Genomic DNA, 27,725 nt, shown 5'->3' on the forward strand with positions numbered 1-27,725 from the left:
TAATTACTCCTACAAATTAAAATGGTTTGGGCGTTAAAAAGTGCTATCTATTATAACATAATTTACTCCGATATTTAACTTACTCCTTGATAATTAGGGATAGAGTCATGTACCACTCAATTTCCAATCTTAATTAATCCATCTCAATCCAAAATCTCATTAAAAGTTATTAATTTTTCCTATAGACTGTATTTAATACTTTCATTATCAAAAATTGGGAGTCAATTTTACTCGCAACAGTTGTTGTATATTCAGTGCTCCAATTTAGAAGTATTAGGTTTCAACATAAAATTCTTAATTAAAACGTTCTTATTAATTAAGGAAATTTTCTGACAATTAGGTAGAATATGCGGTTTAGAATAAAACTTCATATGCTTTGATTTATTGATTTATATAACTGTAAAAGGAAAGTTTTGACATTTTTTACTTGAAACTGCTAAAAGTCAATATATTCCATATATATTTTGTTGTCGCTTTGAATTCTTACTCGAGTACTATATTACTCATTTACCGAGTAACTCGAGTATTACTCGATTTCAACGTACGGTACAATAGAATTAAGTTTTTTTAATTAATGTAGTGTATATGTTTTTTAAAAAAGTATCAGTAAATGTAAAATATATTTTAAATTTTAATCCTTTTTGTTTGTATAATTGTTAATAATTTTTTTATATATGTATATGTTATTGTCTATTAAATATTTTGCACTTTATTTAATATTAATTTGCCTGCATCTTTAATTTAATTTTATATATAATTTCTGTATACAAAATTATACGCCCTTTTCGAATTCTCACTTTATCTGATAACTTTTTATGTATATAATATTTTTGTTTGTAACTTAATTCTGCAAATATATAATTAATTAATCAGTATCGTAAAATTAATTATAATACATAAATAAAAATTTTTAACTAATAATAAAACGCTTATTCGCTTTTATATTGAAATTTTATATACAAAATTAATTAAACCAATAACAAATAGTTAATAATGTAATAAACAATGAATCATAATATTTTATATTTTGCTGTAGACTATAAAATCTAATAATCTTTTTCGTAGTATGGTTAATTTTTGTTTTTAATATTCTTATTGTTGGTATTGCAAGTGTTTAATTTAATATTTGTTTGTTTATTTAAAAGTTTTACATTATTTTACTGATTTTGGTTTTCTTATTTATATATATGTACTTCTAAATGTGTTCTTATTATTGCATTTCATTCGAAACCATCTTTTTAATTCGCTGTATATCGCATTTTTTTATTTTACAGCACCGTCGTCTTAGTTATAGCAGACACGCTGTAGATGACAGAGATTTGTCTACACAGGTGAGTATCATATCTGAGGCAGATGTCATATATTAGACATTAGTTTTAAACAAAAAGAAAAAGCAAATATTAGTATTGTTTATTTGAAAGCACATTTTTACCAATTGTCCAAGTCCATTCGACAAATCTCTGATGATGAACTATTGCACAAATAATGTAGCTTTTAGTTATAGTAAAACACAATAAATAATCTTAATCTTTTAATTATTTTACTCTTTTAATATTCATAAGTGCATAAACACAAAACTTCCGATATTCATAATTAAAATACAAATATATTGGGTATTCTAATATTCATAATTAAAATAGAAATATATTGGGTCTTTCCCTATAAAATGTAAAAATGTTTTAAATACTTTTCCATTGGTATGTTAAATCTATTGCATTACCGACACCACACCTACTGATTTGGTTATTTCTATGTATTGTGTGTTCAATGTATTCAAAACTTTAACGATTTCAATTAAAATTTGATGTCCCTGTTATTTGAGCCCACGCAACTTCACCAATTATGTTGTCTATATTTGCATATGGTAGATGTCGTATGTCGTATGTATTGCCCGGATTAAAATTCCACCCAACACTAAAGAAACAGGATTTATGCAATGCGCGTATATTAGTTTCAAGAGCTACCTGCATTACATTAATCTATTGATTTTATTTGAGAAATTTGTAAGGATTCTGATTTCATTTTTTGAAAGTTGTTCGGGGTCTCCAAAGAAGAGATTTTAAGAAATACAGCACTGCTCCAGATACTTATTGGGCAACAAGACAAAGTTTTTATTCGTAAGCAGTATACTAATTTTTATACATTTCTGAAAAATACTATAAATTGTTTCAAAACAAATAATTTTATAATTCTTTGGTATAACACATCAAAAACTGCAAACTGCAAACTGCAAATGAGTTTTTAATATAAAATATATTAACAGATAATAACTCATATGAAATAGAAATTGAAATATTTCATTTAGTACAATTTATTTTACTATATGGTATATATCTCCATTTAGGTTTTGTACACAATATTATTCAATTTAATTTATGTTACGATTTTTTTCTAACTTTGGACAGTGTAAGAGGCCTCTGAAAGCTCGAAAGCTAAACAGTTTTTTTTAATATCATTTTTAAATTTAGCAGGCTAAACTTTTATAAAATTTATTACTTATTCTCGTATCAAAAAAAAAGTAGGATTTGTCAGCAAAAATTGTACTAGTCTGTGCCTGTGCAAAGATAAAAATTATATTGAATGGTACAACAGTGAATAAGTGAAACATATGAGTAGGCATTAACCAGATAAATATACATATATGTATACATATATGCATTAACCAGATAAATATACATATATGTATCTTAAATTTTTTATAGCTTTAATTTATTTAAAATTTGTCCAAACAATTTAATTTTAATAGCGTATATTTTTATAAAAAATAAACTAATGAAAGTTTTTCAGTTTTTTTTTTAGTTTACTGCTAAGTCAAAACAAAACCTAAATAATATTTTTCTCTTAATAGTATTATACGAAATATTAAATTATTTTTTTATATTCATATATAACAACACTACTTTTCATTTTCTAGGTTAACTATAAAATGCAAATGAACTTCCGTCGCATGTTCAATGACCGCAAACATCACAAGCGCAGCAAACGTGGTACTGGCAAGGTAAATCTATCCAACTTTATCCAATTGTAGATACGAACGATCCATAAGAAAACAAACCCTTGCTTTCCTATAATCCTTAATCTCCTTTATTTAAAATTTAAATAAAAATATTTATAAAAATATTAATATCATGTTTTCTCTTTTAACATTTTTCATGCCTTTTGACCTGATGTAACCCTGCAGCAACAAGAAGGTGTCAAACAAAATCATGTCTCATTCCATGATTTCCAACAGAATGGAACGACAAAACAATTTTCGCATGGTACGAATAAGAAAGAATTCCATTTTCGCAAAAAACTAATCAGAAAACATTCTCACAATTCACTTAACAAATATCGTAGATTAGATATAGGTAAATGGCAAAATTCTTTGAATTAAAAGAAAAAATAAATAAAAAACAAAAAATTACTATGAGAATTCGAAATTGACATCGAATTTTCAAAATTGAATGAAAATCAGATCAAATTTGGTATATTTAATATATATATAACTGTGATATTCTTGTGTAGGTAGCTTTTTTTATTATTGAAAGCCCCTTTTAAGAAAAGGTGCACGAAGTAAATTTTCGTTCTGCAAAATTTTCGTTTTTTAACTATTTTCAAATATTCTGCATGCAAAATCTGAATTAATTGCAAGAAATCAGTCATTTATACTATACATATATAAATATATATGTATATAGTCTAGTACATTAAATGTTTATTTGTGTTTCCTTATCCTTAAAGTCATAATACTTCATATCTCGCTCAAATCAGCTACATTCCATAACTTTCCTATATAAAGCCATGCAATGTCCGACCTCATAATTTTAATTTATTATAGAATTAGATATAGAACAATTTGAATTAGTTTAAATAGAAATTTTATAATTTTCTGGGCTTTGTGATTAAATTACGTACATATTTTAATCAATTTTAACATTCTAAACAACTTTTTTCAGTACGCTTAACCTAAATAGGTTAGTTCTCAAGAAATCAAACCTTAAAGTTGTAATTACTTATTACATACGCTTTCTAGCAATAATTGGCGTATACAAATTTTACATCGATTTACTTATTATTATTATTATTATTATTATTATCTTAAGTAAAGATTTGTGGCGTTAAAGCACGATATCTCGAGAATCAAAACATATCGACATAAGCGTGATAAAAAAATATTTCGAATAATTAAAATACATATTTAGATGGGGCGCCCAGGAAATTGAAATCGTGCCATTTTTGTTAATAGTTCAAAACTAGTTACTATAATCTGTTGCAATAAATATATACTTGAAGAGAATTATTAAATATATATTTTTATTTCCAAACAATTTGATTACGTCAATACAGTTTTATATTTGAATATTAGAATTTGATTAGATTCATAATGGCTTTTTAAAATATTCAAGACGTTTTTTATCTGATCCCTTATAAATATATAAAGTTAGTAAACATTAATTAATTTAAAAGCAGATGAATCTTTGGTGACAATTATTTTAATACAATTTTTATTTTATTTTATATTGATCATTAGAAAACTAAAATCTATTAACTAGTAATATATAGAAATAATTTTTAATGTTATAAGAAAAAAACTATAATTTAATGTAAATGACTAAAATTTTAATAAGTAGGTTAGATGTGGCTGAGACTGCAGTATTTTAAAAAGATCTTTATACTTTATAAAGATCTTTATTTATAATGATTTTACTGAAATTGAAATAATATGATGGTACCACCGATTGATCTTTAGATTTAAATATACACGTACATTATAATATATGTTGTTTTTATGTTTGAATCAATTGTTTAACTGTAACCAATTTTGCGACATAACAGAATATTAGGGTCTATGTTGGGTAGTGATGTATAATATCTTATATAGGTAATATTATAGGTATTACAAGCGTGCGAAATAAAATTTTTGTCTAATTTAAATTTTCAGAGTTTCAGGTTTTAGAATTATAAAATTTTCAAAATTAAAAATTAAAATTTTTTAATCTTATAAAACATATCTCATAAAATTTTTTTTTTATTTTTTTGCTTTTATTTCTTTTTTCCCCAAAAAAAATTGTTTTTTGCCTTTTTCTCTTTTTATCTTTTCTCTATATCTTTCTCACTTACACACAAACGCACACAAATGAATACATGTACTGATACATGCATACACATAAACACACATTAAACGTCACACAAAACGCGCACATAATCGCTTTGAAATCTTACAATATGTATGTGTATATATGTATATATAAAATAAACAAGATTATATTAACGAAGTCCTCAATGAATCGGCAGAAGAGAACCAACCTAAACTTACCGAAGTTACCGTTATGGCCGCCAATGATGATTGGGATGATGGTTTAACATTTACAGCAAAGTCATCACGTAAGTCCCACTTATTTTCTCTTTACTATCCTATATTTTATATAATTTAGATCTTTTTAAAGTATTATTTTTAATTTTTTAAGTTAACAGTTTTTTTAATAAAATTATTAAATAACAAAAAAATGAATACTTTTTAACAAAAACGGGTTCAATTAAAAAAAAAATTTTTTTACTATTTTTATTTGTTTTTGTTTTTAAATTTTATTCTATTACTTTTATTTCAGTTTTGCTTTGAGTTTTCAGTTTTTATGTATGAATTTCTTAATATTAGATCTATATAATAAAAGAGTTATCAAAATTTTATTGATTTTCATTTTATATTCCTTTTGTATTGGGTTTGTATTTATAATTGATATTAAAATTGTGAAATAATACACAAAAATGCCATAGTTTTGTTAATATTTTTATTCAAAATTTTCTAAATCTTCTAAATCATTTATATGAAAGTTTATAGAACTCCTTAATGAACTCTGTGAAAATCTCCAAAACACCTGCAGTGCAATATTAATAGGTACAAATCTTTGGAAAACATTTTGGTATTACTTCCTGAAATATTTATATAAGCCTTGTAACCAAATTCAAATATAAGTAGAAGAAAATCACTTTTATTTAACCTTAGTGAATAGTACCTAAGCTAGAAGTATACATAATATTTTTTGACTATTAAACATTCTAAGAATTTACTTTTCATAGGATCTTAATTACTTACTTAGTTGGCCATTACAGACGTGAGTCGTTCTTGGCTGCATCAAGTACCCTCCGCCCACCAGCCCGGTTAGTTGCTTGCTGTCACCACTGATCCTTCCACCGAAGATGCGGATGTCCTCTACCGCGTTTTCCACCTGCGGGTATCGAATCAAACACCTTTCTAGCCGGAACACTTTCTTCCATTCGCACGACATGACCAAGCTAGCGAAGTCACTGAATTTTTAAGCGCTTAACTATGTCAATGTCGCGGTTATAGCTCATACACCTTATTGTTCCATCTAATTCGATACTCGTCGTCAACGCGTAAGAGATCATAGGTCTTAACTAGCTGCTTAAATTCTTCTTAAATAGCATTTAACGCTTTATTAAACGGTTTATATGAAAATATAACATGACAATAGGCCGAAGTAGGTGCTTAGGATTGCTATTTAAACCTAACCTTATAAGATATTGCTATCTAAATCTATATTTTACAATCGGTATAAATTTTTCGTATGTTATTCTTTTCATACAATTTATTACATGTTTAAAAAATCTGCAACTACATAGTTGAAAATATGTATCCTCACGCTAGAAAGTGACAAATAGTATGGAAGTAGAAAGGTATGAAAACTTTTTAGCAATTTGTTTTGAAACTTATGCAGATAAATACACACTTTTTAACATGAAGCAGTCTTTTTTGATAAAAAAAAAAATTAAAAGATAAAAAATTCTTTTGCTTGCCTTATCTTGCCGGTAAGATATTATTAGCATATATTAGCATATATTATTTTTTAATAACTTTATTTGTAGGAGTTTTTGTGAGTATATAAAAAGACTCAAACTAATGTCCCATACGTCCTGACTATAAAACCAATCAAATACTGATATTTGCATGCACATAACATATGGGACAATGGTTCTCTCTAATTGTTTGATGTAATACTTTATATTGTTTACAAGGTCCATTGGGTAATCATTTCTTCCTAAATATGTTTGATTGTTGTTGGAGATATTGACATGTAAATGTAGTGGCAGTGTTCTATAGTGTTTGACTATTGATATTCTCAATAGTCAAACCAATGTTGAAACTGAATCTTGATGTTAGTTGAATTCTTTTTCGCAAAACTTTGAAAGGTTCTCTCAGAGTTTTTTTTTATTTTAATGATCATTGCCTAAATCCTTCATATAAATAAAAACTTTGGCATCTACTCAATATTACTTTAACTATTATTTACCTGAGGTTAGGGTGTGACAAATATATAAAAAATATGTGCTACATGCATTGATAATGTTAATAATGTTATTGTTAAAAACATCTAATTACATTCACTGATGTTAGCCTAATTGATCTATCACTCTTTCCTGTAATATATATACCATATATACGATATAGTTAATACATAATGACCTAATTTCATATATTTTTTTGTCATTACTGTACAGAAGTACTTTAATATATTTTAATAGAATTTATAAAATTGCAAAAAAGTAAACAATAGAAATCAAAACTGTTACTCTGTTTTGAAGCAATGTAAATAGAATGACGTTTGATGCGCCTCCGTTTGGCCTATCACTGTTCCAATCGAATAATCACGTTAAGTCCGACATATAGAATACGACAAAGCATTGCAACTATCATTAAATATTATTTATAATAAATTGTTAATGCTGAGCGAATAATAATTTCTGTTATAACTTATGTTATCACCTCTTGAAACTATTATATTAAATATTGTAATATTAAATGCTGAGACTGTTTTATTTGGAGCATATTTTTTTGAACTTGTTCTTCAAATTCTAATATGATTTTCACAGAGACTACTCATTAGCACAGTAAAAATCAAGTAGTATATTTATTAGTATTATAAATTTATTATAACATCCAGTAAATAATAGCAGTATTGTTTTTTAATTTTTTTACGCAACAATGAGTATGCCGTTAAAAATTATGAACTTTAATTATTATAACTTTATAACTTTATAAAATGATTAAATTCTAAAATGAATTTGCATTAAAATATTTGTTAATACGTTTTGTATATATTTATATAAAACTATTTAATTTAATATAAATTTAAAAAAAAAGCGGATAATAGACGTTATTGAACTTTTATTATTTTTATTTTTTGGCACAAATTTTATTTTAATTTTAACCTTTTTTCTTTAAATAAAAATAAAATGAATAACATCAAAATCGCTACATAAATAAATGAAAATAAATAATTCTTCACACAAATGAATTTCAAACTCATAATTACTCATACGCACCAGCGGATTCGGATCGTGCGAATAACAATTCATTGATAGCACATATACAAAGCCTACCCGGTTTTGATGCCTCCAAAGCGAGAATTGTGCAACATTATGCCACAAAAAGTGATGGCAGCCCAGAAAATCTATTAACACCCGATATTGGGCCGACAGCGGCGGAACTAATACTGCCTTGGCGCAGGGATCGTTCATACCAGAGCATTGGTAAATTTTATAAAAACAAAAACAACTTATGCTACTATCTAAAATATAAATTACAATAAAGCAAAACATTATTTAGTTGCGAAAGTAGTGAAGCAAAAGTAACGTTACAAAAATATAGTTTTATACAAAAATCGGAACGATCTGTGCACCTATTGTGTAAAAAAACTTAACAGTTATTTTTTCTCAATCTTTAAACATCTTTTTATAGAAACTTTGATGCTTATTTTTGGTTTTTTTCCATATAAGTTACATTTTTAATATATTTTATGTATATAACATATACATTTTTTTTAATTCACACTTTGCTTTAAATCCTTTTTTCCTTATTTAGCTGATATTTATATCACGTAGATATGATAATCTAGTAATCTGGTACAACCAAATAATTCAATTTATTTTAATAATTTTCACCCACTTTATTAGAATAGGTTACAGCATTGAATATAAAAGATAATATCGTCATTACATCTACTCTCTCTGTACTTATCTACACAATTCTTCTCATTGAATTTTACTATTTTGACTCATTTCATGTCTGACGCAATATAATATCTTTAGAATATGTAGATCTCTTTTATGTATTAAGCTAATTTTTATATTTTTTTATCAACTTTATACTGCAAATATTCTCTTAAATTTAAAAGCTATATAACAGATCTTTTATAATTCGATGTAAAATTCAAGTATTTAATTTAAATGGAAATCAAATGAAAATATTAAATACATAATGCATACATAATGCGAATAAGTCGTTACTGAAACTCTATTATAAAAAAAAATGAAATTTATAAAATGGCAATAATCAAACGAAATTATGACATTATGACTGTTAGTGATTCAGTGACATCTCTCGGACGTTCTTTTAATATTTTCAATATAGTGTATGTAAAACAATTAAAAACCACATTTTGATTTGATAAAAATACCGCGCAAACCCGGCAATAGTTAGAAATGTGTTAAACTCAGCTTAATTAAGTCAGATGTTTTTATATATATATGCAAAATTTCTGCCTTTACAATATTATCACTTTTTGCTGAAATACAGACGATATCCACCGCTTTTGCTACAATTATATTTCTTGATTACATAGATCGATAAAATTAATTTTATCAAAATTGACTAACAATAACTTCACCTTCCCCCATTTATATAATTGTAAACCAGCTGCCGCCAATTAGCCGCCAAGTTGATGATAATAGAGGATTATGCATTTTGTGGTTCCGAAAGAAAAAATTTTTTTGCAATATATTTTTTAGATGTGAAAATATTAGGTGTGAAATATAGCATAACAATGGATATGCCATTGCATCTTACAGTATCTTACTGGATATTTTTAAGCAAGTTTTCAATGACTTGTTGGTCCATACCTGACAATAGCTTAACTTTGACATGACCGATGTTTGTTTTCAAATCGTCGACACTTTAAAGATTGCTCACGTGGAACGATTGCTTATGTAACTCCATAAAAAGTCCAGTAGTGACGAATCGTATTATTTTTGAGAGAAACTCACTTTATAAAAACTCTACAACTGCAAGATACGACAACAGACCCAACTTGCTGTTGGAAAACCTATTGTGCAAGTTATCACAATTTCAGCACGGTTAGTGCTCCAACTCACTTGATATCCTTCTACACGGAAAAAAGCGAAGATATTAGCAACCACACAAGCGAATTGTAAGAGAAGTTACTAACTTCATAGTGCAAAGTTTTACATAAACGTTTACACATTTTTCAATGCCATGATCATCAAATCGCTGTTCATCCAAAAGAATACTCTCATATTCACTTGAATTGATATAGTAGTACCTTTAGAGAAACTGCCCTCTCTGTATATTTAGATGTTTCATATTTGCTTTTAGTATTACTATTATTTTATTCAAGCTTTCTTTACATATTGCATTTATTTTTTATTAAATATGTTATATTAAAAGGTCAATGTTGTAAAACAATTTTTTTGCTTTTTAATTTTTTTTCTGTGTTTAATATTTTAAGCTAATAGTTGTTCTAAAAAGTTATACGTATTAAAATTTTATAATGTTTATTGTTTCAAATGTTAATAATTGTAAAATGTTTTAGTTGTAGTCTTATAATAAATTCAATGACTTCGCTTGTTATCTGTATTATCATTCCAAATTTGCTTTTGTTCAAAACAATTCGGTTTAACATACTTAATGTGGTTTTAGTATACAAGCAAGAATTGCTTTTATAGTAATTAAAATATTAAAAATATTTTACATTATATATAAATTAATGAATCACAGTATTCGTGCACTAAGGTGTCTGAGCCCAATGACCCACTGTGCTCAAGCCATATGCTCGAAAGCATATGGTACTTTAACATCAAAATACTCGGATCTTCGATCAACTCTAATAATATTTAAAACTCTGGTATCAATATATTTATTAAATTTTATTGGTGTTTTAATTACCAAATATCATTTCAATTTATAAATATTGTCCAAGTGTAGTTCCTAGATATCTCCAAATTTTAGTTTCCAACATAATATGAAAAATACAATAAAAAGAGCACTATTTTTTAATTTATTTTATAGTGAGCTTTAACGCATTTTTTCCAACTCTAATGTTGCTCCTTTTCTTACCGAACTTACGATCTTATCTATAATATATTTGAAGATAAATATATTTCAAACTCTTTTACTATATCAACGCTTCTTTGAAATTTTAAAAATTTTGTTAATTTATTTAAGCTGAGGACGCACTTTTTGTAAAATTGCCATTCGCTAAGATACACTATCATTTTTTAAAATTTATATATTAATATATTATTATTATAAGAACCACTAGGTTGCTTCGTTTTACTATAGAATCTCTTTCAACTGCAATACAGTTATTCCATGAATCCTCCAAATTATATAATTAATTAGGTTAGTGGTCCTTCTTAAGATTTACTAAATTAAGAATTCGTAATTCAATATTATGGCTTATTGCTATCATTATTATGCATTGTCTTAAAAGAAGATTTATTTTCTTTCTATAAGAAAGAAAAAAAGTTATTTTTTTGAAACATTTTTTTATTCAGTTGGTCTAAATTATAAAGACTAATAATTTGAATTTATTGTTTTAACATTTTGAAGATATTCTTAAAATAAAATTCCTTTTGTATCTCCGACAAAAAAAAATATACACATTAACATATTTTAGCCAATTTTTGAATCAAACTGGCTTCAAAAACAAAGCCATTCCTTTGCGACAATTTCTGATGTAATTGTTGCAATTGATGTGAATTATAGCTCTTCTTCATATGAATCGTCAACTTCCTATGTTTTGGACTTGAAACCAAAATAATGTTTTTTTAAGAAATTTACATGTCACATCGCTTTGTAAAAATATATATTATTTGAAGAACTTAATAAAATAATGCGCTTAATATTTTATTTATATAACAATGCTGCTATAGATAGTCTACATTATATATAGATAGCATTTTTTATATTATAGGATATCTAAAAGTAAGATAAACTTACTCTTACGCTTACCAATAATTATGGACATTATATTTCTTTATTTTAATTATCTTCTATATACATATACATATATATCATCCATTTATTGCAATGGAACTAGTAGTTGTACTGTTTCGTATAGATTCGCAATAAGGAGTACAAAAAAGTTAAATGTCCTAGGTTACAATTTAAAATAGTTTCGTATAATTCTGAATTAAGATTTACTGCCAAAACTTATGACAGTTAAATTAAGTAACTGCGTGCAATTTATAAAAACAAAATGCTTATAAAGAACAGAAGAACGCATGTAAATCTTACTCTCTCATGCTCAGCCTTTACTCTCTCACAAGCCTATTTACTGACTAGCGTCAGTAATGAGTATCAAGCAACATAAAATAAGCATAAATGGCATTTGTAAGAACACATGCTCTCATAATGTTTATATGCATTTCAGAAAAAACGTTGTAATGTTCAGCCTCTTTAAAAAAGAACTCTTTAAACCGTACCATGTAGTCAGGTTCCAGTTTTCATGTTTCATATAAAGTACGTTCTTTGAAACGGCCGCTTCTCTAAACTGAACCGAATTATTGATCCCGTTGGTGTTCAATAAAAGGCAATTTCACTGTATTACATGCCTGAAGTAGTTCATACCCAAATTCACTACATTTTCATTTACTACATATATAGAATAGAGAGCTACCTATATGCTTCAACTTCCTTGTATATTGTAAAAATCTGACGGATGTGAAAACCAACATTTGGACGCTCACGAATATTGTTTCCTGCCCAGTTTTTTTCTTATAAACGCTATAAGCAAATGTTGGTAAATTAGTTTTAAATGTTCCTAAATAAGTTTTAGTAGTTGATGAAAATGTTACTAGTTACTTAATAAATAAAGAGTTTTAAATTTCTTTTATTTAACTTATCTCATTTTTATAAAATAGTTAACTTTTTGATTAGGTGTTAAGAAGTTAACTAATGAATAATTAAATTGATTAAACAAAAATACATAAAATTCTACTTAAATGAATAATCTAATGCCGGCATCTTCTAAAGATTTGTTACGCTTACCGCCATCTCCGATGTACTTGCCTGTAATAACAGATTAGCGCAGACCCTCATCATGAAGATAGTCCTCTCCAATGGCCTGGCTTCAGCTTGTTCATGGACCTTGCCTTCCTTTTTGTTGCTTTCGATCTTCTTGAGCATCAGAAGCGCCCGCTGATAGTGATTTTTTCGTGCCCTTACTCCTGAGACTGACATGTTTTGGATGATAATAGATTTGAAATAGACTCCGGTGTACTGTTACTGGTACAAACGCTATTAGAATTAGCAACGATCTCGTCATCTGATTTCAATAATTCGGCGTCCGTAAGTTTAGTGGGTTTATACTCTCCAACCACGAGTTCCGTATCGGACAGTATCGGAAGAATTCATATCATGTGCATAAGCGTAACATGGACCATAACAGCGTCCCATAACATGGCTAGACCACACTTACTCCCCATGTAAATGTGGTCACGTATTGGAGAGGCTGCACAAAAGTACAGTCGAACAAACCCCTTGACTGCAAACATACGCCCGGTTAGCACGGATCTCGTGACACTTTCGGGTTAAAGGGACCTTCATACCATGATCAAAAAGCAAAGAATGTTGCGCAGCCATTGAAGAGCTAAAGGCACTCACTCAATGCTTCTAAATCTTAGCTGACAATGTACAGGACGAGAATACTGTGTGACACATTTTCAGACGGCTCCCTCGTGGAGGGTTCAGTAGATGGATTTTTGCCGTCCATTTAATATCAAAGTTTTACATAATTTTGTAATATACAAATCAATCTCTATTTGAGATATTCAATTATTGCTTATCAAGATTTAAATTATATATTATAAATATTAAGGCATTCATACTCATTACTTAGTTAAAAGAAAAAAATTAAATTAACTAAATTTATTATTACTTTAACTAAATTTAAGCATTTAATAAAAAAAATGTTAACGCAAGCATGGCATTTTTGTGCATGACAATATTGTATTTTTTGCTCCTAAGAATTCATTTTGATTATTTAAGTGTTTCCTTATTTTATTTTTTAAGTGTATTTTATTGAATTTATTTGAAAAATGTTTTGTGTTACTTTAGCACATTTGAGTTATCTTAGTAAAATTTAAGCAAAAAGTGCTTACAGTTTATAAAGTGGTTATTATACGTATTTAAGTCTAAATGCCTACCTCAAAATGCAAATGTGCCCATCCGAAATCCTTTTCGCTTGATCTTGATATGTCCTTATCAAATAATATTTGCACATAACCACATTTTAAACTGATTTGTTTCTAATAAAATAAAAAATGTACTAACTTAAAGCGCATAGCATGTTGCTGCCGCACATTTATTTAATATTATTTTAAATTTTTAGATAATATATTATACAAAAAATATGAACTTACAATCTTTAGTTGTACATAGTTGTGCACTTATCTAAAAAATAATTATTAATTAAATTAATAAAAACTTTTTCCAAAACTCACATCGTTATTACATAAACGTAGTCGCCGAAAACCCAATTCCAGAGGAAGATCGTAATCTGTCCAGAGATTCTGATGGTGAGCGACGCGTAGCTACACCAACTGCAACTGAGTCGCAATTGCCATGGAAACGACAAGGTGATGAGATATCCGATGCTGTGCAACAAAACGAATTCCCTGCCTGGGCTTCCAATAAGGAATATTTGGCGTATAATTCACCGAGCGCTACTTTCTTAGGTAAGTAATGAATGTGCACTTCATAATTATAATTAAATTTCTATATACAAAACTGCTTAAGAAATCTTCAATTTACTAGAAAAAAAATACGACGAGTATATATATTTATAATAAAATATAATAAATTTTTAAACATATTTTAATTTATAAAAACTTCAGTCATTGAAGACACCATAAAATCATTCATAACATATATACAATGTTGCTAACTGCAAACAAAAGTTTAAATGACATGTTTCAAGCTCTAGCATGTTAATCTATATTAAATCACTTTTTATTATCTACGTATCGAAACGAATAGGTTGTCTATTCAAAATTCTATAATCTAAAATGGAGGTATCAAAAATGTATTTAAAAATTTATTCAAACCAATGTTATTAAAAAAACTATAGAGATTATGTTTTATAATGTACAACTTAGTAACGCACCAATAACAATGCATCAAGCATTTAATTGATTATAAAATAGAACATGATTTTTCACATTAATTGATAGCAAACGAATGAGTTAATACTAATATAAAATTCTACAACATTTTATGCTTTCATATATAGTAATAGTCTTGTCTCGCGTTATTGTATACATAAAAAAAATGTTCACTTTTATATAGTTTTTAAAAGCCTAGTTCTCTCTCACAAACAAAAAAAATCTTTGAACCTTTTTTCCAATTCGGTAATTTCCAATTCAATAAATCACAAGTCCTGACAATCATAATCAAAATAAAGAATTATATTACACATATATTATATAAATATAAATATGTATATATTGCTGCATGAAAACTATCACTATCGATAACTATGATTTGAATTTATAATGAATCGTTAAAAGATTCATAAAGCTAGAACAACGCTAGAACAACGCTTCCAAATTGTGCAAATTTACTTTGAAAAAAATAAATCTGTTCGCGAAGTTAATAGAGAACTTCGTCTATTTTACGATCAACATAATCGACCTAGTGAGCAAGCACTTCGTACAAATATTGATCGTTATAGAGCGAAAATAATCCTCAAGCCGTTAACGAATCACCATTACATCCATTAAAATTGACTACTTATATTTATATATATATATATTGGCGGCATCGTCGATCTTTATTTATTTCAAAATAAGAAAGTAGCCTCCATTACGGTGAATTGCGAGACCTATCGAACCATGCTGACTGAATTTTTGTCAGCAATTTCTAAAAATGAATCAGTTAATCCTTGATGACATTTGGTTCCAGTTCCCACAAACCAGCCAACTTCCCATACAGCGCGTTTAACAATCGATTTATTGCGAAATCAATTTGGTAATAACTTTATTTCCAGGAGTAGGTCTGTTGACTGGTCCCCTTGTTCGTGCTATTTAACGCCTTTCGATTACTTTTTATGGGGCTAGGTTAAGTTTGCATTGGTTTATACCAACAACTACCGACAACCAGCAACTCCTAAAGCATTGGAACATTGGAATGTTTACGCCACCATTGTCACCATACGGTCACAACTATTGCAAAAAATAGTCAAAAATTGGACTGATCGAATGGACCATGTAACTCATAGCCGCGAATATTTCCGACATATGCCGCAAATCGTTTTCAAAAAATAAATGCCACAAAATTATGTACCAGATTTTTCATTCCAACAATATTTCTGTCTTATATTATTATTTTAAGTTCTCATGTAGATAAAAAAAACCGCCTACACTATATATCAAAATACGCAAAAAAATGTATTGATACTTGTCCATGCCTTTTATAAATCTCCAATAACCTTATTAAGTACCCTATTAAGCAAATTTGCTGTTGCAATTTGTATTATCAGCAAGTTTATATCAAAAAAAAGAAATTCTGAGTTTATTGGTAATTGTTACTATTTAATATAATTGTGACTATTTTAGTTTTGATATACATTTTTGATACTTCCGCTATAATAATTGAAGTTTGAAGTTTTCCTCCCATATCTTGGCTCTAAAACATTGAAAAATCAGTTTTCTTTGACTATTTTTTAAACTGTGTGAACTAATCAATGCATGAAAACTATTATAAAATAATCTCAAAAAAAAAAAACAAATTTATTAAAACTTTTGTTCCTATATATTTTTATTAATTTTATATATTATTGTTTTAAGATATTAATATTTTTTCAGTTGTCTGCTTTTTATATAAATATTTTTTTAAGTTTCATTAATACTTATATATATGTAATAAAAAAATGTGTGTTTAGATTCTGAATGTATATTAATGTAATGTAATCAGAACAAATAACAAATTTTTTTGTTTTGCTTACAGCACTACTAGTTATATATAGAAATGATATTTGTATAAAGCAATGAACCGACTCTATCACAATATTTATGTTTATACATAAAAATATATATATACTTATATATTTATATAACAATATATAAATGTATATATAAATAATTTTACTTTTGTATTTTATTTTAATTATATTTTTTCGATTTTTTCTTTTTTGGCCTACCATCACTTGTTTGGAACTGTAACAATCCCGTTTTGTACTATCTATCTTGTTCACATTCCACCTATTTATCTCACGCAATTGAATGTATTTTTTGTAATAACAAAATGTGCAAATCTTAATTCGACAAACATTAATCATGCTCAATATATACACTAACAAAAAAAAAATTAAAAACAATAATGAAATATGAAATTTACATACTACATCAATGAATGAAACAAAAATTACAATCACAACTTAAATCGTATTCACCCACCATGCGTAAAAAACAAAAACAAAAATTTAAATTTAAAAGGTGGCATAAACAAACCTAAACAGCCCAAGTCCGTCATAGGTCTTTTCCGTCGAGAAAGTTCCGGCTCAAAAGGCGGCACCAGTATTACTGGCAGTGCAATCAGTGATGCTATTGACGCTGGTTCAGCTCGCGGCTCTGATCCAGCGTTGGCTGCTGCGTTAAGCAGCTTAATTGTGCCTTCAAGCCAAACGTCAAATCCTCGTCTGGATAAACGCTCACAATCTATATCGGTCACCAGCGGTGAGGGTCATTCTGGTCCATTCCCAGTTACAGCAAGTCATCGCCGTAATGTGAGACGTGGTTCCATGTTAGAGTTGAGCGGGTAAGTTTAAACAAAAATTTATACCTAACATATTTACACTTTTTGCCTAAACAAACTTGATTTTTTTTTAATTTTAAAAAAACTTTTTTTTTTTTTTGGATATTTGTACTTTTTATTGTATTTATCTGAATTTTATTTAATACTTATTTTATAATAAATAATTAATAAACTAATTAATTAATTAATTATTTATTCGATGTTTGTTATTTTTCATTAAAATTATTTTATGCTTACGTAGTTCCAATTTGGCTAAAACATTTCATTATAACATAATATTAGTTCCTAGTTTAATTTATATATATATATTAATTTTATTTGTTTTCAAACTTGCATATTATAATAATTCAATCAACATATACTATATTATAATTATTTTTTCTTAGTTTTGAATTTTTAAATATTACTAAAAAATAACTAATAACTTTTGATATTACAAGCTCAATTATCCGAAATAGTTTTTAAAATGTACAGTACACTGTATTCAAATTACTTTTTGTTATATGTGTATATTTTTTGTAATATTTAATTTTGAAAACTTTTTTTAATAGATTTCAGTTGATTATTATTTTAATTTATTATTTAATTTTTGATACTGCAGAATTTAAGACATAGTTTTAATATTGATAAAGGTCATCTTTCGAAGTTTTACGCGATACAAAATTTATTTATCATAATAACACAAATTAAAAAGAAACTAAAAATAAACAAAATAAATTATAAACAATCTACTTCCATTCCATTATACAACCTTGCCTAGGACTGCACCATGCAAATAACAAAATTACTTCAACAAATATTTTATTTTTTGTTTTTGTAATAATGAAATATTTTCCTCGGTTTTGAAAATCCCTGACCCTACAAATATGACAATAAAAAAATTTTTACTTAGTATTAAGTTAATTTCTTACTACGAGTTTTTTTCCTTTAAAATCCATTGTGTGCAATAAACGGCTCTCCCAAATCTATGGTGGTTGTTGTTGTAACCCACTGAAATCTGCTTCTGAAATCCCTTTGGGTGGTGTTGAACGGCGCTTAATCGTCTTCGACGAATGGCTCCGGGACGTAGACCCGGCTGTTCTTAAAACCAATCTATGGTGATAAATCTGTATGCCAAGCTACACGAAGACCTCCCCCTATAAGTCCATTGCGTTCCTATAAGGTTGATGGGTTTATTCCTGATTCATCATTTTAATCAACAGTTATGTTTTTTCTGAGATTTTCTGAATTTTGGAATGAATCCATATAAGTTTCTGATAGTTCTTCGAGACTCCCGACGAGTTATTCTACAAATTACATAGAATGAAACTATAATATTTATATGCATAAATGTTATATTAACCTTAGGTATATATCGAAATAATTATTTGCAACATTTTATTTGATTGTTTTATGAAATAGTTGAAATCTTATGAGATATTTTCCACTTTCTTAAGAATGGTAGTAGAGTGTATTGGGTGTGGTTTCCATTTTTGTATGCAGTTTAATCTGAATTTTACTTTGGCAGTACAGATAAAAACTACTAATTTAACTAAAAGAAGATTAGGTAAGGTTCATAAGACTTTTATTAGAGTTAGCTTTAAGCATCCTGTATTTAAAATTTAATTTGTTCTTTAAATTCGATTTAGCTGTACTGATTTACTATATATATATTTACTATATCACTATTCCGATTTAACTTTGCTTTTATATTTTAAATAAAAATATAATATATATTCCCCTGCACTTACACTAATAACGAGTACTTTTTCAATACTATAACATGTAAAAAAAATGTTCTATAACTAAAAGTAAATTTCAAAGTTTCTATATAACCCATTGAAAGCGTTTTATACTCAGCACAGATGGGTTCTATAAGCCTATAATGAACATTTTGTAAGATTAATAATTTTCAAATATGGGTTTCATAAATCTGGTTATACTCTCGTATTTTATAACAATTTATGACCAAAAAATAAATTCGACTTCTTAATTTTATAAATATATTGAATAAGTTTCCAGAGATTAAAAATATGCGACATCTTATTAAAAATTTTTATTAGTTTATATGTATATAAATAATATATATATAATCATATGTTAGGAAATAAGAATATATCCAATACTCCCAGTAGATTGATTATTATACCAAGTCATATTTTAGGATTTCGTGAGCACCTCAATATATTTTATTAATAAATTTTATTTCGAAGAATTAGACACTGGATTATACAAATAATTCATAGTTTTAAAAACAAAAATTAATTAATTAAAAATAGTATTGATTAATATCAATTACGCAAAATTTGATTTTACAGCAATTACATTTTAAGTATAATTAATGTAATTTGAATATAGTGCAACTACAATTTGAATATTATCTTCAAAAGTATTATATAATATCCTTAATAATTAATAAATTAATTTAAAATATATATTAAATTTTTATTTTTAACTTTTTCGTATTTTGCTTATTTATTATATATTTTGTATAACTTTATTGATATTAATATTGGTCAATAATCTATATGTTGCTTAAGTATGTGTTGTGCTGGTGTTTCGTTAACTCCATGAAAAGTATAAACGTATAACTATTTTTGTACATACTATGTTAATGTGCATGTTTATTCTAATAATTTTTTATATTCATTTTATGTAACATTTTTACCAGAGTTTCTGTGAAAGTCTATATAGAATTATTTATTTTTACTATTAAATATTATTTAAAAAAGCTATCAATTATCACCCGCATGCAAATGTGAATTGTCTAAAACACTTGTCCCGTCTTATATAAATTATATAAATACACTTCAAAAATTTGTTAGAATGACGTCATCAAAATTACAACAAAAAGAAGCACAATTTTAAGAAAAAATAGTTATTCTTAATCTAAAACATATATAAAACATATACATATATTTGAGATTAAAAAATAAATAATACCTTTTTACAAATGAATGAAATACTTCCTTAGCTTTTGCGTTTTTCAACTCTTAATGAACTCAATCAAGTACACTGCTGATATAAATTTTTAAAAAATATCACACTATGTTATATTTATTTTCACGCACTTCAACCTAATACCTTTATTCATAGCTTAGAAGATAAACTCTTTAAACTCATTAATTTTCAAATTTTTTATCATGTATGTAACTGTATTATTATTTCCCGAAGAATAAACTAACTTATGTATATATACTTTCCAGACTTATAGTAACTGGACGCAGGCCTAGTAAAATCTTACAATTTAGTCCAACACTAATAGACACTCCTATAACTACTTCTACTACTACTACTACCACTACTCCTACTCAAGCAACAAATACTACAACTAATTCTACTAATTCTACTAATACTACTAATTCTACTAATTCTTCTAATACTGCTACTCCCAGTACTACAGAGTATGAAAACAGTAAACTCTAATGATGCTTTAAATAAAATAAAAGTACATAAGAAAGATGTTATAATGTTAATGCAATGTTAATTATTTATTAATATTTACCTACGAGTAATATATAAAAAACAACATATAACCATATAACACAAAACCTGTTGTATATTATTAAAATAATAAGTTAAAGCAAACTACTACAAACTACAGTGCATTAGAAAAAAATTATTTTCATTCATTAAATTATTTATCATTAAATTAATTAATCAGAGATTATTTATCGTTGCAAATACAAAATACTTAATTATAAAGTAAACATAAACTTTATCATAAATAAATAATTACAATCTTTGACTAAGCAAATTATTATCATTTTTATAATTTAATAAAAAAGAATGGGCAGAATTTATATTTTTATCATATGTTCGTCTTAGGACTCTATAGCTTATACACATATCAATCATTAAATATACAGTGTTAGTACTAGTAAGTAACTTCAAAGTAAGTGCATTCTAAAAGTTCTTCTGTATTAATTACTGCATTTACTCACAATAATTACAGAAATTTAACCGACAATATATTCGTATATAACATTTATAACTACTTGAAATTATTTATAGATATTATTAATATAATATTTCATTATTTATTACTTATTTGTAAATAAGTTGGCACATCTCTTTTACGCAATCTTGATTGCGGACGTACAATATATGAAGTAATTGTCTTGCTAAGAGATTCAGAGATATTACTTTTTTTTATATATGCACATAATTTTGATTAGCATATATTTCATATAAGAGATTTTTATTAAAATAATAAATGTTTTTTTTTATGTTTTTTCACTTCAATTTTTTAAATTTTATCTAAACTTCCATGTAATTAAAGTTGGTTTTCACGACTATTTTTTAACTTTTTTTACTTAAATAGGTTTTCATATATAATTTGAACAATAAAAAATACTAGACTCAATCAATCACCATATGTATATTATATATATATGTTGTATATATATATTATAGTGTATATTTAATTTAAATGTGTATAAGTTATCTCTGCATACAAATTTAATATGTCTTAATTTTCACATATCACGCATGTATGGGCGTATGTATCATTGTTATATAATCTAATTACTTAATAAATGTATTAATTATTATTTCTTAAAAATTGAATTTAACTTTTTGTGTTGTTTAAAATGTACGTTAATAAAATGTTTCCTATAAATCGATTAATTTGATGTAATACTTCACAATGCGATCGATAATCTAAACATCTTATATTGGAGCATTGATATCACTCCAGTAAAATTAATTACTTAATATATTATTTATTAAAAATATTCTTTAAAATGTTTCTATATATTATCTATATTGTTTTAACCAATCACACATATTGTATTTTTTTTTAAATTGTGTTAACAAAATGTTTTGCTGACATGTAAACAAAAAAAAAATTAATTTTCTCGTTTTAATTAATGTTCTGCACAAATTATAATATTTGATATAAAAAGTTAATTTTAACAAAAAAAGTATTAAAACTAAAAAATATTAATTGTAATTAATTGTTAATTGTATATATTTTTCATTGCCGTTTTGGTCACATTAGTATTATAAATAAGGCTGTTGTTTTTATTGTATTGTGAATACTCTTCATTATTGGTGTTATTTTATCTAGCAGAATTTTATGTATATATATTATTACAAGATTTAGTTTGTTGTAATAAATCCTCTTGAAATTTTTTTGTCTCCAAAAAAGGCTTTTGTTTTAAAGACTTTAAAGGCGATGTTAAGTTTGTTTTTACATTGTGCATTAATTTTGATTATACTGTGTTTATAAAAAGATATTTGAGGAGATTATCGAATAATTTTTGCTATTAAAATTTAACGTGAAATATACATATGTAACTGCTTCACATTTACATCATCACTTAGCAACATTGATTTATGTGATCTTTATATCACTACTAAATATTAAAGTTAATATTTTTTGTCGAATGTCACGCGTCTTATGACGAAAAGGAACTAGAAACTAGAAAATTTCAATAAATTAATCAAAATTTGTGTTGTTGCTTTTTTATTACTGTTCGAACCCTTCTTTATCTAAAGTTATTAAGTATATTAATATTATTCAATTCCTCATTACGCGTTATGTTTTTCACAATAAGTGATCATAATTCATTATTACTCTACTATTGTCTAGTTAACAGTACCGACATAAGGAAACTGCTATCCCCATATTTGATATACTTGTATCTTTTGGCATCGACATAAATTTATTTTGTTCTTTTCTTAATATAAAAGCTGTAACTTCTTTCACTTAAAAATTTTTAAATATTATTGATCATTATGCGTCGACTCAAAGTTTCGTTTATTATTGAAGAATTTTTCAATATTTTTTAATTTTGTTCTTCCTTGTTTCGGAAAAGTTCATATATGGTACATCCATCGAGACTAAACATACTAAGGACTCTTGTTTTCTAAACGATCTTAGTCAGCTACAAGATCTTTCCTCAAGGGTTCCTGATAGTTTTACACCATTTAAGTTTTGTACGGTAATACAGTCACCCTAATATGGTCGCAATATAATCATAGATAAGGTTGTAACTCCTGTTAAAAATCTGATTCTTAATATTTAGTTTCTTGTTTGCTGAGATTTATTGTAAGTATGAGTATCCTTTACCCATTCAACTAATGTGACCAAATTTATATAATGTTAAAAATTATTTAATATAAAAAATTCAAAAATATATTGACTTTTTATAGAAAATTAATTAAATTGCACAATGTACTGTGTTGTCATATATACAAAAAATTTAATAATTCCATATATTAATTTAATTATTATTCTTTAATTTTATGTTTAAGTTTATAATGTGACTAATAAGATTTTAATTTATTCCAAAGTATACAATTTACATATATATTTTATAGTATAAAATGCAATACAATTTTTTTTAACAATATTTATATTACTAATCAATAATAACAAATATTAATATAAAACAAAACAAAGCAAAAAAAAAAAAACAAATAAAATGGCGTCTTATTCACATCTTTTTTTCATACAACAACAAAAAATGTTCTTCCAAGTAGTTGATCACTCGTCTGCGTGTGTGTGTATGTGTGTGTTCGTTCACAAGCAATTTACTAACAAACCAAACCAAATCAAAGAAAACGTCAACTATTTCGTTATTTTTTTAACTAAAGCAATTTTATAACCACAAAGAGAAATTAAACTCTAAAAATATTAACCAATAAACAATATTTCTTTTAAATAAATTTTTATAGCTCTTTTGAAAATGATACCGACAGTTTACCACTACAACATCAAAAAGAACAAGAACAAGAACAAGAAAAAGAAAAAAAACAACAACCATAAAATAAAAGCCTTACACACATGTTGATACATAATTAAATATACATATATTATATAGAAAATGTTACATATATTTATATTAAACACAGTTGTTGAGTACTGAAATAAACAAATAAAACTAGAGAGATATTTTGTGATCTGAGCTGAGATACTTATGTAATACATTGTATAACATATTTAACACAAGGATGTAATGTATAAAGGACGGACGTAAGTCGCAGTGTACTCGATATTTCATAAAAGGCCAACACAAGATATAAGAGCAGCTGAAAACACACTACAAACATCCTAAACACAAACAAATACACTGAAAAACTTTATCATTAAAACGAAAGTATTTAATATACAACGAATATGCATGCTGTCTGCGCGCATTTTTAATTTAATTACATTTAAAATAAATAACCTAACACTAACCACTTTAAAAACTTCTCCATCATAGATATTAACAATTGTAATTTCACAATAACTGTAACTCGATTAAATATGAAAAATTAAAAACTGAATCAATTAATGTTATTCTGCAGATCCTACCAAAAACAGTATTTCAAACTACAGGGATTTTGAGTTAATATGTATAGTTAGTTAATTAGTACGTATAAAATCAAAGATTTTTCCATGTTTTATTGTGTTCCATTATTTCAGTGAAAAAAAAAATTTTAGTTTTGTTTTCTTAACTAATACGTTCCTTAGTGTTATTCTATACATTATACTAAATTTAGAAACTGATTTAATCGAAATAAATTACGATATCCACAACGGTATGCTTATATGAAAACCGAGAAATACTGCTATGTGCTAAAAACTCCTTCAATTTGACTCCAAATTAGTTCAATTTCGGTAAGAAATCTTCCACTGTTGTTTTCGTTTATATTTATACTTAGAAAAGCATTAATGCATTAAGATAAGCAAAACAAAACTTTCTTTTAAGAAGATTAGAAAACACATTCATAATCTCATCACACGACAAACTTCTTATATATACGCTACGAATCTTAATCGTGCATTCAAAACTCATTTTTGCTCTCAGAACTACTGCGAACATTTTGAGTGAAGAGAGACAATGAGAGACAATTTCTTAAATAAAATTGCTATAAAGCAAATGAGTACAAAAGAAAAAAAAACAAATATACAACAGCAACAACTTAAGAAGTTGACCCAGTTATAAATATTAACTTGCGCCGTGTGAAGAGCATGTTACCTCTTCGTTCGTTTCAGCAAACCAACTCTTCTGAAAATGTTATTGCCAGACTTCCTTTTGTAAGAAAAGAAATAGCTACAATATTAAGCACATCGAAAAAAAATAATAGTTTTATTGAATTACTTTTAATTACAGACTCTCTAAATACTATTAATAATTTTTTTTTTTAATCACAAAGCCTTCTTTTGCAAAAAACACTAACAGTGTTATGACATATATGGTTAAGTCAAACTTAAAAAATGGTTTAATGGGGAATAAGAATCATATGACATACGACAATACAACAGATCTAATTGATTTAAATTAGCTGAATTTGTGCTGCCCGTAAGCATATAACCCTGTATATAGAGTTTTTTTTATAAACACAATTAATATGACACTCAATTAAAAAAATTTTTATTCGTTATAATTTTAATTAAACCTCAATAATACAAGCTTTCAGATACATGAACAATTTTATTTTGCCGTAAACTCTTGATACTCCGGACAATTACGTTCTAAAAGTTGTGCGGATTACTAAAATATTCGATTTACCAAAAGATTCTTTTTTTTTAACAATAGATTAACCAAAAAAATACTATGATATAATTATATGTTACAATAGTATTATAATATATTTATTGTGTCTCTTTATATTATACACCACATACCACATACAAAAGCCGTCAAGTATGTCAGCAAAATAAATATAAATAAAAATAGCCTTATATGTAAACACTTTTAGTAAAATAGACCGGCAATATATGTTTATAATTCTTCTGGATTGTAGAATTATAGAGATTATTATGGAGATGAAAGTGATGCCGGGATGCTGGAATTATATCCGGATTATCCATAAAAATAACGAAGAATAAGAATAAACAAAGATTGTTTTGTTATTTTTGGATCATATCAATAAAATATAATGATAAAATCGACTACTGATCATATTCAAATATTTTAATTTTACGTTCAAAGACAGTTAAAAAGAATAAGAATAAGAATTCTCAAAATCCACTTATGCCATTTTTTGACTATAGTTATTTTTATTATCTAGTGGGAAGTGGGAAATACTAAATACCCCTGTGAGGGTTTTGTTTTTTCTTTCAAATATTGTGTAAGGCAATGGTGCTTATTGGTACCATTTCCTTCAAAAATTTTTACACCACTGTATCTCTTTTTTTTCTCTTATTTTATGAATTCAATTTTTGAATATTTTCCCTTTTTTTCTGTAATTTTTAATAACACAAAATGTATTGTACAAAACCAACTAAAAAATTTCTTTACATAGCAATTGTAAATGTATATAATCTGTAACAATTTAACAAATAATTATTTAGAAAAATTGTATATAAATTAATTTAAAGTTAAAAAAAAATTGTATTGTACATTTACTATTTATGAAAAGTATTATAAAATTTTATTATTAAATGCATGTTGTATCATAATGTATTATTGTATTATTTGCAATAAAAAAAACTAAACACGATACTAAAAATTAACAACAAATAAAATTGTTTCTAATTCGTGTTATATACATAGTATTTCAAAATACACATATATGTATATGCTTAAATTACATAAAAATTTCTAAAAATTTGCTAGCATCTATGCTTTTTGCTAACTTTATTTTAAATTATATATTATTTAGTTTAGTTTGAAATTTTAATTTTTTATTTTAGCATTTTAATTACAATTGATAATTAATTATATTTGCAAAGTATCAGTAAAAAAAATCTAACAAAACTTTTACTGTGAGTGTACTAAAATCAATATATAAAATTTGAAAAAAAATTTAAATTTTTATTTTATTTGGGTTTATTTGTTTATTAAAAAAGTATTTTATTTTCTATAATAATAATAATAATAATATTATTTAAAGAATTTAGTTAATTTTAGTTCAATTAATATATGTTGCATGCTGCTTATTATTTAGACTTCTTAGTTTAGATCCTAATATA

General features: G+C 26.0%; 1 protein-coding gene across 8 annotated transcripts in view; it reads left to right on the top strand.

Moving 5' to 3' along the window:
* Nucleotides 1-27,725, top strand: part of LOC119689960 — a 72,683-nt gene that overhangs the window by 39,119 nt on the left and 5,839 nt on the right. For 4 of the 8 annotated variants that reach the window (XM_038104913.1, XM_038104914.1, XM_038104915.1 and 1 more), the window contains 6 exons: nt 1,275-1,331; nt 2,915-2,998; nt 3,182-3,260; nt 5,245-5,367; nt 14,545-14,757; nt 17,515-17,836. In XM_038104913.1, the coding sequence (XP_037960841.1) occupies nt 1,275-1,331; nt 2,915-2,998; nt 3,182-3,260; nt 5,245-5,367; nt 14,545-14,757; nt 17,515-17,836 (878 nt within the window). Of the gene's footprint in view, nt 1-1,274; nt 1,332-2,914; nt 2,999-3,181; nt 3,351-5,244; nt 5,368-8,328; nt 8,533-14,544; nt 14,758-17,514; nt 17,837-24,496; nt 25,092-27,725 lie in introns of those variants that run through there. The other 4 variants (XM_038104919.1, XM_038104918.1, XM_038104916.1 and 1 more) reach the window with 4 other exon arrangements.

Source organism: Teleopsis dalmanni, chromosome X (genome assembly GCF_002237135.1).
Source record: "Teleopsis dalmanni isolate 2A chromosome X, ASM223713v2, whole genome shotgun sequence".
Taxonomy (NCBI): Eukaryota; Metazoa; Arthropoda; class Insecta; order Diptera; family Diopsidae; genus Teleopsis; species Teleopsis dalmanni.